General features: G+C 38.9%; 1 protein-coding gene across 2 annotated transcripts; it reads right to left on the bottom strand.

Annotated features, from left to right (window-relative positions):
- On the bottom strand, nt 1-9513 carry LOC108675027 (lipase member H). 2 transcript variants are annotated; one of them, XM_047881065.1, is made up of 10 exons: nt 9389-9513; nt 8901-9049; nt 5589-5668; nt 4721-4952; nt 4302-4557; nt 3806-3998; nt 2805-3373; nt 1974-2106; nt 1637-1828; nt 1-722 (listed from the first exon to the last, which is right to left on the bottom strand). In XM_047881065.1, exons 1-10 carry the CDS (start codon nt 9489-9491, stop codon nt 653-655), a joined length of 1977 nt encoding a protein of 658 aa, XP_047737021.1. In that variant the 5' UTR covers nt 9492-9513; the 3' UTR covers nt 1-652. The 2 variants fall into 2 exon arrangements, with proteins under 2 accessions (XP_047737021.1, XP_047737022.1); XM_047881066.1 differs by having other exon boundaries at nt 8901-9046.
- Nucleotides 9514-15067: the final 5554 nt, after the last annotated feature.

The following is a 15067-nucleotide window of genomic DNA, read 5'->3' as shown; positions in this document are numbered from 1 at the left end:
AAAGTTTTTAAAAATTGTATTATTATCTATATGTTTAACTTAAGTTACTTGAAGCAAAAATTAAATTTAGTTCAAAACTTGTTGTAACATAATTCATTTCAAATGTCTTTCTTCGATAACGATCTTAACCAATATTGCGATACATATATTCTACTGACGGTAACTCTTGATACCAGGTATTTACTTTGTATAGGAATGGCATTGGTTCGTTCATCTATAAAAACCAACGATTTCTATGAGATTAATCAACGATTTCTATGAGATTAATCATTCTCAATCTATGAGATTATCCAACCCAAGCATTTTTGAGATTAATTTGCTTGGTTATTTATAACTACAAAAGTCATATAAGTCAAACATTGGTTTATCAAAGGCATCCATACACAATATAACTAGCATGTTCTTAAAACACACGGAGAGCATCTAGTTAAAATGCCATATAACAAAATTTTTGTATTAATTATATGCTGTTAAATGTATTTAGCAGCAATAAGTAATCCAAATGTTTTGAACAGTTTCATATTACCTTGCCAGATTTTGCTTACCGCAGTAGATGAAGACTTAAAATTTCCTCAATACTAATGAATTAAAATCGTGCATAATTTATAAACATTATTTTGCAGATTCTATTCCAAAAACTCGTTGAACTCATTCACCGCTCGGGTCGCAGGGACCGAACTTCCCCCATCCTCAGCTCCTGCGGCGTCACGGGATACACGATCCTGTCAGACAGTAAACTTTTATTCCTGTAGGTAGCAATAATCGTAAGAAATAAATTTCGTACCTTATTGAAATAATATATTTGATTCATGAGTTAGTTTATCTCTAGCAGTATAGCTTACCTGTGATCATGCCAACTATTCAAAGGTGACTGCTTTAATTCAATTAACTCTTCTTTAGTGTTGTAAAAACATCAACATTTTTGACTTCGGTGGCTTGAGAACAAGACATGGTTATAGGTTCACATACTATACCGTGCTATGCCCGGTAGTAGGCTTGATCTTTCATAAATTCGAACTTAAAACATACATTCAACCTCAGTTGTTTCATTTATAATTCATCAGCGCATGCGTCTCAGGTAACGAAGTACAGGATTTGAGGTTCCCAATATGAAATCGCAAGATGAATGTCTAAACATGACACCAGCAAGACGATCATCACATCATGATACCAGCAAGATGATCATCTCAACATGATACCAGCAAGATGATCATCTCAACATGATACCAGCAAGATGATCATCTCAACGTGATACCAGCAAGATGATCATCTCAACATGATACCAGCAAGATGATCATCTCAACATGATACCAGCAAGATGATCATCTCAACATGATACCAGCAAGATGATCATCTCATCATGATACCAGCAAGATGATCATCTCAACGTGATACCAGCAAGATGATCATCTCAACGTGATACCAGCAAGATGATCATCTCAACGTGATACCAGCAAGATGATCATCTCAACGTGATACCAGCGAGATGATAATCTCTCAACGAGAGCAGTAGGGCGGGCGACTGAAACCTCGCAGAGGAGGAAGGATTACAGGAGGTCGTCGGGCGCTGCGATGATTCCCAAGAAATTATAATGATTATTTTCACACATACAGAATAAATAATGAAGAAACTTACTTCTCGCCAGTGGCGAGGAACTCGACGACAAGGCTCGAGAGGTGTACGACGGGCGACTGGAACCTCCACAAGAGGAAGGATTGCAGGAGGTCGTCGGGTGCGGCGAACTCTACGACCAGCGCCTGCAGACGGCCGATGTCGTCCAACGCCGTGACTATGGAACGAGAGCTCCCGGGCGCCAGAAACATCGTCCTTCAACACAATACATCGTTCCGTCGTTATCTTACGAATTTTTTTAACGTGTTTTTTTTTTGCTTTGGAAAGAATGCAAAACGAATTTACAAATTTATGATATATATAAAATATAATTGAATCTTCAAGATTATTTTTCACCTACCCGTGGGATGGCATACTGAAGGAGGCGCTGCTGGAGGAGGCTCGTAGGATGATGTTCAGACGCAGCACTTCGCCGCCGTGGCGGTACGACGCAGCGCTCGATGACGAACGCACCGTCACCCGCACCTGATGACCTTTGCAGCACACAGAGAAATTCATGGGACTTTGACCAAATTGCGATTGAAGTTCACCCTCATGTGGGTCATCTTAACCCCATTTGACCCGGAAAAAGCAAGCAGTTACCCGGGGCAAGCAGTTTGACCCGGAAAAAGCAAGCAGTTTGACCCGTTACACGCAGCACAGGCGTCACACATCAAGTGCGACGCGCGAGCGTCGAGTGACTAATCGACCGTCGACAGCAACAATGCGAAGACAGTTAGCTCAAATTGAGAAAATAAATTAATATTTCAGCGTATAAAGAAACTGTTTAATTAGGATTATTATGAATTGATAAATAAAATTATTTAGCAGAAACAACCAGAGCGTAGTACACCATGAATCGTACCATTAACCTGCAGTTTTGAAACTACGATGAACGATACACCAACGTAACGAACATGAGTGAGAACATGAAATTTTCAGATGAATATATGAGGAGCTTGACGTGTGAGACAAGTGCGATTTATCTAGTCGGCTACAACAATGATCGAAATGATAAGTTTTGGATCAGTAAAAGGATGTTCATCGATGACATAAGAATACGTTATAGCAAAGCGCAAGACAATGCTAGTGTGCTTAATGGAATTTTCAAAACAATATCAATTAGTAACCTGAGTTAGATGAGATATTCGTTCACCTGACAGAGAAACAATTTTGACACAGCTTCTCTTACCACAAAAAGGGGATCCGTGTCGAGTGGCAAGGAACATTTTCTTGCTCCGAGTTGCACGGGAGTTAAGTCTTTGTTGATACAGTGTCTTCGGCGATGTATTGTATGCCAGTTTTTTCTCGGCGGAGGCGACGACATGATTGATAGTCAAGTCTCTCCGGCTTCTAAAGCGACGCAATTCTTCAGTCAGGTTAATGAACTCTTGAAAATTGTCGGTAAATCTATATTCGCTGAAATTACCAGCTTCTGCCTCCGGATAATCATTCGGGAAAAGAAACGGGTCATGTTCAACTTCCGTTAGTTGTATCTCTGTTTCAAAAATGGCTCCTTTCACTGCGCTGATGAAAGCTTCAATGGAATCAGTGATGCTTACGTCTGTTTCTATATTTTTATTTTTGCTTTCATAGCTGAAAGTATGATTAATAGTTTCAGTTGGACGGAAATTAGCGGTGACTTTACGTCCTGGCGTTGCGTGATACCCCATGTATGCGCAGAAATTTTTCGTGCAGTCCCAGCAGAATCCGTTTTGGTAATTCTCCCAAGACGAACATTCTACGGCCACGAACGAACAACTGTGTGCAGAAGGAGAAATAATTGTTAGAGGAGAATTTGTTTCTAATTCATGTCAATAATAAAAGAGGGTTGTCAGCTTGAAACGTTGGAAACAAACGATTGCTGAATCAAGAATGAAGAGTGTACATAATTTTCTAGTATGGAAGGGTTTACAAATTCAGCCAGAAACTTTTAACGTTTTTTGGCGTAAAAATTTAATCCTCAAATATTTTTAAAGTTGCGTCATCGATTGCAAAGATTGAAAATTTTCATCAATTTGTAGCAAATGCTAACCGAGTTACATAAAATCCCATTTTAACTTGCGTTTCATGAAACTTTCCTTGAAAATAAATCAGCTTGGCTCAAGTGAACTCGCAACTTTTTTATTAAATTAAACAACTACAGCGCAAAAATAAGAAAAATAATTTCTCTTGAAACAGAAATATTCGCACGCGTTGGCAATGGATTCAAGGAAGTAGTGAACTGATCTCTGATGATGACACCCCATGAAGTCGAGGAGGCCGGTCTTCAAGTCTCTCTGGTTGAGGACAAGTTCTTCCCCCAGTGACGAAGAGCATCCGGGCTGCTGGCTGCCCCCGTTTGGGTAGAAATCCACATGGCCCAGGGGATCGGGATTCCCCAAGCCTGCACCAGAAATGGAATATTTTTTTCTGCAATGTCTTGATTCTAAGAATATTTACTGAATTTAGAACTTTTTAAAGTATTGAAGGGAAAGCAATGTGAGCTACCCGATCTGAAACGATCATTTCTTCATTTCAGACTGATCGCTTAGTGTTACTACATGGAGCTGTGGTTATTCTTGTAAACTTATAGCACTTTTTTAATAAAAAACTGCAAGTTTCAATTAAGTTATATGATAACAAGCAGCAATTCATGGTGAAATAATTACAAATTCACAATAAGAATCGAAACAAATTAGGTACGTACTCATAGGGATGCCAGGAAGAATTTCATTTGAGTCAGTGTGTATGACGTCCACATACTCTGCATCGCTGGGATCCAGCCTGACAAGAGGGTCGACGTTACGGAAGAACGGTCCTGCAGGATCGAGGGCTGTGATGCGTCCTACAAGACTTGGTTTGTCTCCGAACGTTGAAGTGTACGAGCCTGCATAGCCCATGAGGTGAGAACCGAGGCTGTGGCCCACCAAATGGAATGAAGATCCGTTGAGACTTAGAACTTCCTGTAATAAAAATTTTAAAATACATCAAAAATTTTCTTACGAATATTCTAATTATGTAGATCTAGAATAAAACTGTTGACTTCATATTTGTTCCTCACGTCGAAGTTGAAATATTTCCAGCTTGATCCTAATAACTATCAACTTGTCTTAAATCAATAATTGCCTGCATTCTCATGATGAGATGGCCAGTCATGGCTCCCACTAGTCGCGCGTTGGCCACCGCCTGCGCGTAGGGTGACTGGGCACCCACACGCCAGTCTACCACCACCACCACCACGGCCTCCTCCTCTTCCGGATTGTCTTCTATGCGATGAAGTCCTTTAGATAGTGGCTGGGTTCTCAGCAGGGACTTCACCATCAGCCCAACCCATGGTGTGAGTCCAGACTCAATGAACCTAAAAACTTTAGTGCTATATGAGATTATCCCAGAGAGATTGTGTCTTGTTGGTGCGAGGAATAAATGGCTTTGAAGGAAGTTCTTTAGATGATTGTGGAAATTAAGATTTTTTGGATAGTTTCATATTAGAAAAATGTAGAATTGATAGTACAATATCCAAATATTTTATTTATAAGATCAATCAATAATAATAGTCAAACCTATCACTGAAGACTGATTGAATGAGGCATAATGAATGAAGAAAAATGAAGCAGCGAGACTCATTGTTCTATATAATCAGACCTATCTGCGGCTACGATCTGTCCAAACCACGTCGCCGACCTTCGTCATTATAATTAATCGAAGAAGAAAGAGCACCGACCGATCAAAAATGCATGGTGTGTACTTCTTTCAATCTTACCATATATGACCGGATCTATCATTCTATCGACCATTGCCTTCCCTCTGATAAATATATATACATAATTAATGGTTTTACGATGCACAAAACTTCAAGCACCCATCATCATCAAACTTAGCCATCATGAATTATTTGAGAGGCAAGAGTTGAGTGCGGAATAGCGCTAGCCACTGAGCTGCGTTCATCACTATATTGACCACGCAGAGGTGCATGCACGGTGCGCTCGACCATTACCCGTGGGCGATGAATACCACTTGAAGATGTGGCGACAACGCAAGGCCATTCAACCAAGTCAGGTTCTTCTCATCGATTGCCTGTGGTAAACAAAATTGCGAGAAACTCGTATTATAAAAGGAACATTTTTATCATAATTATAAAATTATTCACTGTAATTCAGGTTTTTGTTGTACGAGCAAGAATTATTTAAAATAATGGTACTAAATTATTAAATTTAACGAGCATTGATCGTGCATGTCGGAGTAAAGAAGATTGAAGACATCATGGAATTTGCAGCTCGTCCTTTTACATATGTGAATGATTCAAATCATTATTTCGTACCGTATTTAGTTTTATTAATGATAATTTTGGTGTAATGTCGGCCAATCATGACAAACATTCTTTCAAGCGCATTTTCTCAAATTTATGGAAAAATGGCGCTATTGTGCTCGTCATGTCCGTCCGTCCGTGACTTCACATTTTCTCATTGAGAAAATGCGTTTCCTGTGACTCACTGCAGAGCATTGAGTGCTGATCTAATTTTTTTCATGAACTTATTTTTTTAATGATCAGATTTAGTGTGGGATAAAATATATAGTTCTATAACCTTGCAAAGAAATTTTTTATAGTTTCGATTCACACTTCATAAATTCCGGATTTTAATCTGCATTTTTCATAAAATATCGTGGCCCAGAGTCCCTGGTAATGTTCATCCGAGATGCCGGGTGACAGAAAAAAATAACTATTTTAGCCCATTTTTGCATTTATGGAAATAAGCGCTATTGTGCTCATCATGTCCGTCCGTCCGTGACTTCACGTTTTCGTCGATTTAAGAATAGCACTGCACTAATCGCAATGAAAACTGATTTATGCACGAGAAAATGGGCTCTCTGTCACCCACTGCAGTGGGTACTGATCTCATTTTTAGCGCATTTTCTCATTAATGGAAAAAATGCACTATTGTGCTCGCCATGTCCGTCTGTCTGTCCGTCCGTCTGTCCGTCCGTGACCACGTTTTCGTCGACGAGAAAATGCGCTCTCTGTCACTCACAGCAGTGAGTACTAAGTTATATTTTTTCAATTAAATAGGATCAAATATCCGGAATCCAGGTTTTATAACGAATCAAAAACTAAAACTCGAATAAAAAACTTGAAACGGTAGAACTATCACATCTCCCTCAATTAATCGTTGCCCAGAATTCAAACGCTAAACTTCCTTTTCTAGTGTCTCTAGAAATTTTATGTGTATGCGTTTTTTCGATTGAGCCAATGAGTAATTAACTCGGAGCAAAATTAACGGTTTCCGTTTGTGTTTTGCCATTGCTTAACTAAAATAAAAATAAATTATCTTAAATCGACAAATAATATGTGGTTACTATGCACCATTTCCATACAGTTACACTAACAAGTGATAAAGGGACTGAATTCTATAGAAATTATAATTTCCGAATTTAGAAGCCATATTAATAACGGTCGAAGATGAAAGCCGAGTTCAATTCAATAACGTAATTAATCTCTTGTTATGCTTATCAGAAGATTCGTATGTCTTTCTTTCTACGAGGTCTGACACTGGCTATAAGTAGGGGCTATTCGGTCGCCTGTTAACAATAAAGTACACTGCTCTAAAAAACAACAAATCAGAGACCAGTGTTTCCATGAGTGAATTAATATATTAATTCATCCGTGAGTGTTTCCATTGGCGGGCCGTCCCGTGAAATTCATGGTTCGATTGTCATGTGGTGGTAAAAAAAAGACGTGGTTTAATTTCAGAAGGAGGGGCATGTCAAAGCTCAAAAAATACAAATACAATTAGAATAATGACCAAAATACTCATATATACGATCTATTATTAATTGATTGGAGCTGATTTCATAGTTTTGGATTGATGATGGAGCTGATCTCCGAAACGTTTGCGCTGAAAATATAGTGAATTTTCATTGCATTCCGATTGTAGATGAATTAAATCATTCAATTGGGTCAATTTACAAACTAATTTTACATGGGTGAAATAATATTTGCTTCACTGAAATTTGTGATCTCAAGTTTTTGATTGATACAGTTTGCCTAATATTGATAGTTTTTTGTAACAGGATAGACGATAACATAGAAAACGAAGAACATTGACTGCTTAGACTCAAAATTTTATGTTTCTATGGAATTATAAGATGCATATTGCATTACGCAATATGCATGATCGCATCTAACATAATGTTGTAAGTTCGTTAGTTTTTCATTATTGTGTTCGAGTGCATTAATGCGTCAAACCACAAATTTCGTTCATGTAACAGCCTAGCAAAATTATCCGTAAATTTTTGTTTCCGAACATGAAAAACTCAATTTTCTGCGAAAAATCATAACTACCGGCGGCCGGCCCGCTCTCTCGCGACACTGCCCCCAGTACTATATTAGCCTTAACTTAAATATTTTCGTAAATAATTTATTTTGGCCCGCCCATACATTTGAAATGGTTAAAACACTCTTATGATGAGATTATCAGCATAACTATATTGATAGTAGATAATCATCATATCAATACTTTATGATATCAAGCAAATGTTCCAGGAACTACTTCTTTGAGTGGTTTCGTTCGTCTTTCGGTCTGCAGGAGCCAAGGGAGTAAGTTCATAAACAATGTGTGAAGGGAGGTGAATAGTAGCATAGAAAATATATGGAAAGGAAGGTGTCAACGACCATAATAGCTCTTAATTCGAGAACATTTTTCGCCTAATGCATTATTATTTATTATGAAATTATGCTTATTAAGAGGGGCGACACCATGATGCATATTGCATCATCATGATGATGATCATGGCAACAGGCCATGGGCCTATTTCTTCAACGCCGACACTTCTATTCTATTCTATGAATGAAGACATTGATACGAGTAAAATTTAGACGGGATCAGAAAAAAGGTCGACAACAGAAGAGGCGGCACCAATAGTGGCGACACTATATGGGCGATGTCGTGAGAAGTGACACAAAAACTTCAAAAAAGGCCACCCGGAGGCATGGAACGATGAGTGAGATAGCATACACCGAGAGGAGCAGCAATAAGACGACGCCAACAGGTGTTAAAAACTTAAACCAATAGGGGAAACACAAAGTGTAGAGAAATTAGAGGAAGATTTTAAATGGTCTTGAAAGATTGGATAAAACATGACCAAAAATCTAACCTAATAGTGCAAATTACAAATAAAAGAATTAATCAATGTTATTTATGTCATTCTATTTATTTAACTTATTTTATCATTTGAGAGAAGATGTTTGAAAAATTAATTTTAATGGGAACACACACGGCCGAGTGAGACCCGTTTTGCCCCTATGCCTCACCATGCCTTCAGAAATTGTCCGCGAATAAAAACTGAAGTTTGGCGCCACGATATGGGTCGGCAGAGGCGGCAGCGCCACTGGTCTGTCTGCTGACACCCAAGGCGGAGCGAGAGGGAAACAACCGTACGGGGGGCGGCAGTCAGGACCTTCTTTGAGGAATTAGTTATTACTTTCGAAAGTTATTGATTGAAGATAATTGATCATAAGTTCTCTTAGTACGTTTGTATGAATAATATTGAACAGCAGTTAGTTGCGGCAGCATACGAATCAAATTTCAAATGAAATATTCTTAGTTGAATAATATGCCTTGTGACCTGTGAAACATCGCAGTCGACCTAATCAAGTACAAATGTGAAACTAAAATTATTAAATATTAAAAAACTTTCAAACTTGGAGGAAAGCAGATTGTTGTTTTATTTTGAACAGATCGCAAAATCGAGACCTCGTCGAGGCATGGCAGAAATTAAATATCATGGTGATTAACTTACGCTCATCATTGACTTTTTGGAGAAGTTTAGGGTTCCAACTATTATCTCCCATAACTGCACGAATCACATATGCAACAAAAAAGATAAAACGATTCCCCTCCATTGTTCCAAAGAGAATCGTTTAAAATCTCTTTTCCTTATATCAGTTATATGTATCTAATCAAAGACATTTAGAAGGCTGGCTCACGAACAGAAGAACGAAAAATATTTGCTATTTTCGGGTGTCGCATTATTCCGTTTCAAGCTATTCACTTCGTTCAAGTTCTACATACGGTAAGCACGAAACCAACATCCACATAACATTGAAGCTTTCGACTGAAGAAACCTACTAAATGTTGTCCAATAAACAATGTGTTCAAGAGGAGCGGGCCCTTGATTTCTTATCAGGTCTTATAATATCTGCGTCTAATAAGACCATAAGATACAGAGGCCAAGTAGCAATCGAAGTGGATTGCTAACTCATGATAGTTCGTTTCTTGTTTTTGTAAATAATATTTTACCTGTTGCGAACGTTTGTATTTTCCCTCCCTGATTCTATATTTTATTCATACTGGCGCAGGTAATGGAAGCAAAATCACGAGAACATGAATGAAGTACTTATCCTACCACCAAAAAACGGATTGACTCACTTCTTCAGAGGTCTCGGACAAATTACGGGAGCGCAGCCGTGGAATTACGTGTCAGTTGAATATCTGGCGGTTAACGCCAGCTTTATATAATACGGTATGCAATAATTTCCAGACTATTTACAAACTATCAAGATTAGAGCCTTATGATCGCCGCACCATGTTAGTATGCACTTGCATATTTTGAGTAGGTATTTTCCTTAGCATGCATTATCATCGGATATTTACGCTTCTACTGAACTGAGCTAATGGTTCTTTCTCAAAAAGACTTATCATTGGGTTGGATTTTTGGATTAGGAGGCCGGACTACCGCCGCCCGCCGGAGCGAGTAACTAGTTGAATGTAAGCAGTCACGTGGGAAGGGGCTGGTTGTTTATGATCAGAATACCGGGTAATTTTTTAATAATATTTCGCTTGCTGTCCAAACTGTGCGTTAGCATAGGTATTTGTGGAGTGGTCGCCGCGCAGGAATTACTGTAGCGCTGGCATCAGCGCATCCCGACATAAATTGGTGCCGTGAAAACGTGACCATCATTTACCTGCACTGCAGTTACCGGTGAGAGTTTAATGGTAGTGTCAGTGGAGAATTTAAGAGATTCTCCAATGAATTGAACCGGATCACAGTGTATTTTTATAATATTTATTAACGTTCCGTTTATTTTTCACATTCATCGCCCATATCAGTGTTGCCATTGTTGCATCAAGAAATAAGACAAGAAGCAACGAATAAAGTAGGTAATATGGACATGGGTAATATTGAACATGAATAATGAGTAGGTATTAAGAATGCGGGTCAAAACGATATAGCAAGTGTGTAAGGCGCGGTTGTTTCGAGACCGTGGGAAGAAGTTAGTTTACATTGAACGTTGGCGAGCTCAGCGCGAGGGACATTCCAGTCGAAGAATGTGGCGTCACTTCGAGGGAATAGGCTTAACTGTGCGCGACACTAGCGTATATAAGGACCTTAAAATTCGCGCCAAAGGCTGTTCTACGGAGGTGACCGTCACGCAAGCCCGGTCTGCTGTCAGCGGACTTCGCAACGGCCGCGGCCGTGAGGCCGCCGGCTTCGCCGTTTTTCGAACATTGCACCCTGCAAGAAACCTTGACTCATCGAGGCAGCGACGATTTCTGTAAGCACGCCTAAAATCTACAAAGTACGATCGACATCAACCGTACGGGTGCTACTCGGCCGTGAGACAATGCGAGAGGCCAGGAGACGTTCTACAATTATAAGGTCGGCAATAAGAAGACATATGTTTTCAAGCACCGAGCTCTACACCAGGAATTATTTTCAGTACGGTCATCAATACGAGACGGTCACTATTCGCATCTATCCTGAAGTACGGTCGTTGTAAAACAACCTACGGCCAGACTGACCGTGAGGCATCAATATCAGCAAGATACGACGGTTATGAAGAACAGCGATCGCGAGGACGCGCGGCTACAGCGGCAGTACGACCACATGGAATACGGCTGCAAACGTGCGGCTACAGATGCGGTACGGTCGCCGAGCCTACGGACGTAGTGTGCGTGTATTATACGGTCGTTTGCAACGGACGTACGGCTCAACGTAACTGCAATTTATCAACGTTCTGTAAATAGAGAGATTTTAGTGATGTACACTGGTAGGTTCTCAGTTTTGATAGTGTTCAGATTACCTTTTTTATGTACTAGAGATTTTTGTTAACGTAGGATGTGAACTTGAATTTTTAAATTTAATATTAAATGCATCAGTGTTTCATTACAACCTTCTCTTTTTACTATTTTTGCCGTAACCTTTCCAAAAGAGAACCTTTTCATACGTGCCTATCAAGCGCCACTCGGCGTCAACCTGACAAAACGATTAGTAATGAATATCCTGAACCTGAACATAACGTAAAATTGGTGGAGTAATCACTTCGAGTGTCCAACTTTAAAATATATGACATGATAGAAACTACTATTTACTTTTTTTCGTATTCTAATCAGCCAAAGTAATAGTCAAGAACCAAGTAATAAACACGAAGATGGAGAATCGGAAAATAAAGTGAGATGACTTGAAAAAATTTGTTAGTTTGTGCGATGGGGAGGTAAGCAAAGAATTTCAGACAACCGGTAGGATAACATCATTATCAATGTAGAACTTTTTTTTTCAAACGAGGCAATTCAGCGAAATGGAAACATGCCCAAACTGACAACCAGATGAGAGCCCGAAGCAACTTGCGGATATAGGCGGACAAGATTGTAGGATGATCGGCCAGGTGGAAGCTAATTATTGATCAAATTTACATTGTTTTCTTTCTTGCGGGTCGCCCGTCCATTTCTTTCACAGCTGCCGGACGAATTTCCGACGCAAACTGCAAAACAAAAGTACAAAGAATAACGTTGAGCATTGGTTAAGAATTGAATCCAACAGAAATCATAGACGGTATTCATATACCAACCAGCAAAATAAAATATTTTGATTTTGAAACATGAGCAAATTTAAAGATTTTGCTGGCGACCCGTTCAATTTCCGCACCCGTGTCGCTGGTGCGGAAATTGAACGAGTTACTTTAACATTATACGTCATATTTTTGAAGATGACGGAGATTGCCTAAATTGAATTGAATCAATATTTTTTTCTAATTATGGTCACTAACGTATATTGGTCGATGCCGGATCAATCGCATGATGTTCCATTTAGTATTATAAGTTACTTTTGTGTTGCATTACGCGGGAATTCAGTTTCGAAGGAAGAACCTTTGAATTACCCTTTCCCACGTAGCAAGCAGGCTAATATGTGTGATCATATAGTGCGTTTTGCATATTTTCTAACCTTTTAATTCATCACTTTAGTATTGATGATGAAATTATTTTTTCTTCATTAAAACTTGAACGGTGTAATCACCCAATTTGTTCTTACTTTTTGAACATCATTCAAAATATAGAATTGAAGTTGCAAACATTTTTTTATTGAACATGCGCGGTGAGTCAGTATTTGTAGAATTGTTGTCAAGACAACGCAGGCAATGCAGCGGTGACTAAAATGTTGTTGACACGACTGTCGTAATAATCTCGCAATAATCATCATATTAATTAATCAAAGAACTTAATAAGTTATTAATTATAAAACTTACTAAAACAATTAAAATCTTCAATGAGAATAGGAGTAACGGATGTCAGCTGATCATGAGCGAGATACTGCATGGAAGTTCAGGCCTCAGCTGATCATTCCTGTCCTGTCCTCATCGCTTCGCTTCAGTAGTGGCTGAGCGTCGCTTCGGTGAGGTGTGGTGTGCAGGCTTGATCCCACACGTCCTGTTGCTTGCATCTAATTGCAAACTTTTCCGCATTTATTCACGTTTCAATGCATCGAAAATGACTCTTACTACATTTATTATATACCGTTTTCAATGCGTGGTAGCTTGTTGCGAAAGAACATCTGATAGTGAATTTACAACACATGTACAGTCGACAGCTCATAAGCTCAACGTGTTTTGTTACTATGATCACACTAAAGCATGACTCATGCTGCCACCGCACTATGAGTCTACGACCGGTATGAGAAATGATATGTGCACTGAATTACTTTCGAAGGTCTACCGTATAGTTGCATTGGCTAGTATTTACTGTAGTTCTGCATGACTGCATCGCTTTTTGGATTTACAAAGTAGCATTATAAATTATTGATTCGCATACAATTGTTTCACGGTAGCTAATCAGGGTCGCCTCAGCAGTCAGCGTCATTTGATACAAATATCTAACTCCCATAACTATGTAATGTCGATTTTTGTACTGGAGAGATCTTACCTTTAGCCTTTAGGTGATACCTATGTGTGAAAATGGTCTATTTGTTTCATAAATGCCTATTCATTAAGCAGCAAGCTGCTTAATTGTTTTCACAGATTCTGTGCGCTGTGCCCTTTTCAATTATTGAATCAAGATTGCGTTTAATCAAGTTCAATTTATTAGAAGATTCAACAACCAATAACTGGTGTTGGATAAGAACCTAGTGCATTCGGAGGCTTTGAAAACAGACCAAATGTGATATGAAATTTTGTTCTTCAAGCAAAGTACACTTCACACTAGAAAAATTAAACGTTGCTAGTGTATGATTATGGAATCAATGACGAGACCCCAGCCCCAGGCTCAGCAGGAAATAATCGGTTCAACTGACTGGTCTGTCATTTCGTAAACAATGAAACGTATACGTTTCTGAAGTGGTGTAAATTTTATGGAAAGTTTGGGACCGTTTCTCTTGATGAAAATTAATCTCCTTCCTCAGTGTCTGCTGTGTGTTCCCGTAATTTTTTGCCCCAAATTCCTTATTCGTTGATAGGAGAATGATCTGCGCTTTTGAAGCAATACTTAATAGCTACAAACTTTTTTCAAGTAGGTAGCTTTTCAACCTTTGACTTGAACCTTATCATGAAACTGACATGTTCAAACTGTAAATTTACTTCGAGATAATCAATCAAATTATTCAAATATGACTTGGTCTATACAAAATCTTATCTAATTGCAATACGATAAAGGCACATAGATCGATATGGCGAGCAGTGAGAGTGGTATAGACATAAGTTACGACACTGTGGTGTTGTCAATGGATGACTTCGACAAGCTTCTCAAGGAGGAGTGTGACATCAAGGGCTTCTACCGGATCAAGAGCCGCCCGCCTCACTCCACGAGGCAAGTCTTTAGTCTTCCTTCTCATTCCTTATCTAAAGCTGATTCATGTCGACTCTTTACTTCTCAATTACGTGTACTACTTCTTTTAAATGTTTTCAATGACAGGAGCCATGTCTTCATTGTAAGATTCTACACATACGTTTCATTTCAGTAACAAATTCAACGTCACAGGTGGGAGATACATATAAATAATAATTGTTTTTGTTTTACCGGTGATTACGTCGCTTGTCATACGGAACGAATCGTGCGCCGTGCCAATTGCTGAACGATCTTCTGGTACATGTATTCGTTGTCGATTTTTGTTATAGAAATTTTAGGGAAGCAAAAGCTCAAAATTTATATTTAGATTAATTATTGCTTGCTTTTTATTGCCTGCAGCTCGGCATTTATTATCAATAGAAAC

This window comes from Hyalella azteca, unplaced genomic scaffold (genome assembly GCF_000764305.2).
Source record: "Hyalella azteca isolate HAZT.00-mixed unplaced genomic scaffold, Hazt_2.0.2 contig6945, whole genome shotgun sequence".
NCBI classification, from domain to species: domain Eukaryota; kingdom Metazoa; phylum Arthropoda; class Malacostraca; order Amphipoda; family Hyalellidae; genus Hyalella; species Hyalella azteca.
The sequence above is the reverse complement of the archived record's forward strand: the minus strand, read 5'-3'. Positions and strand labels throughout refer to the sequence as shown.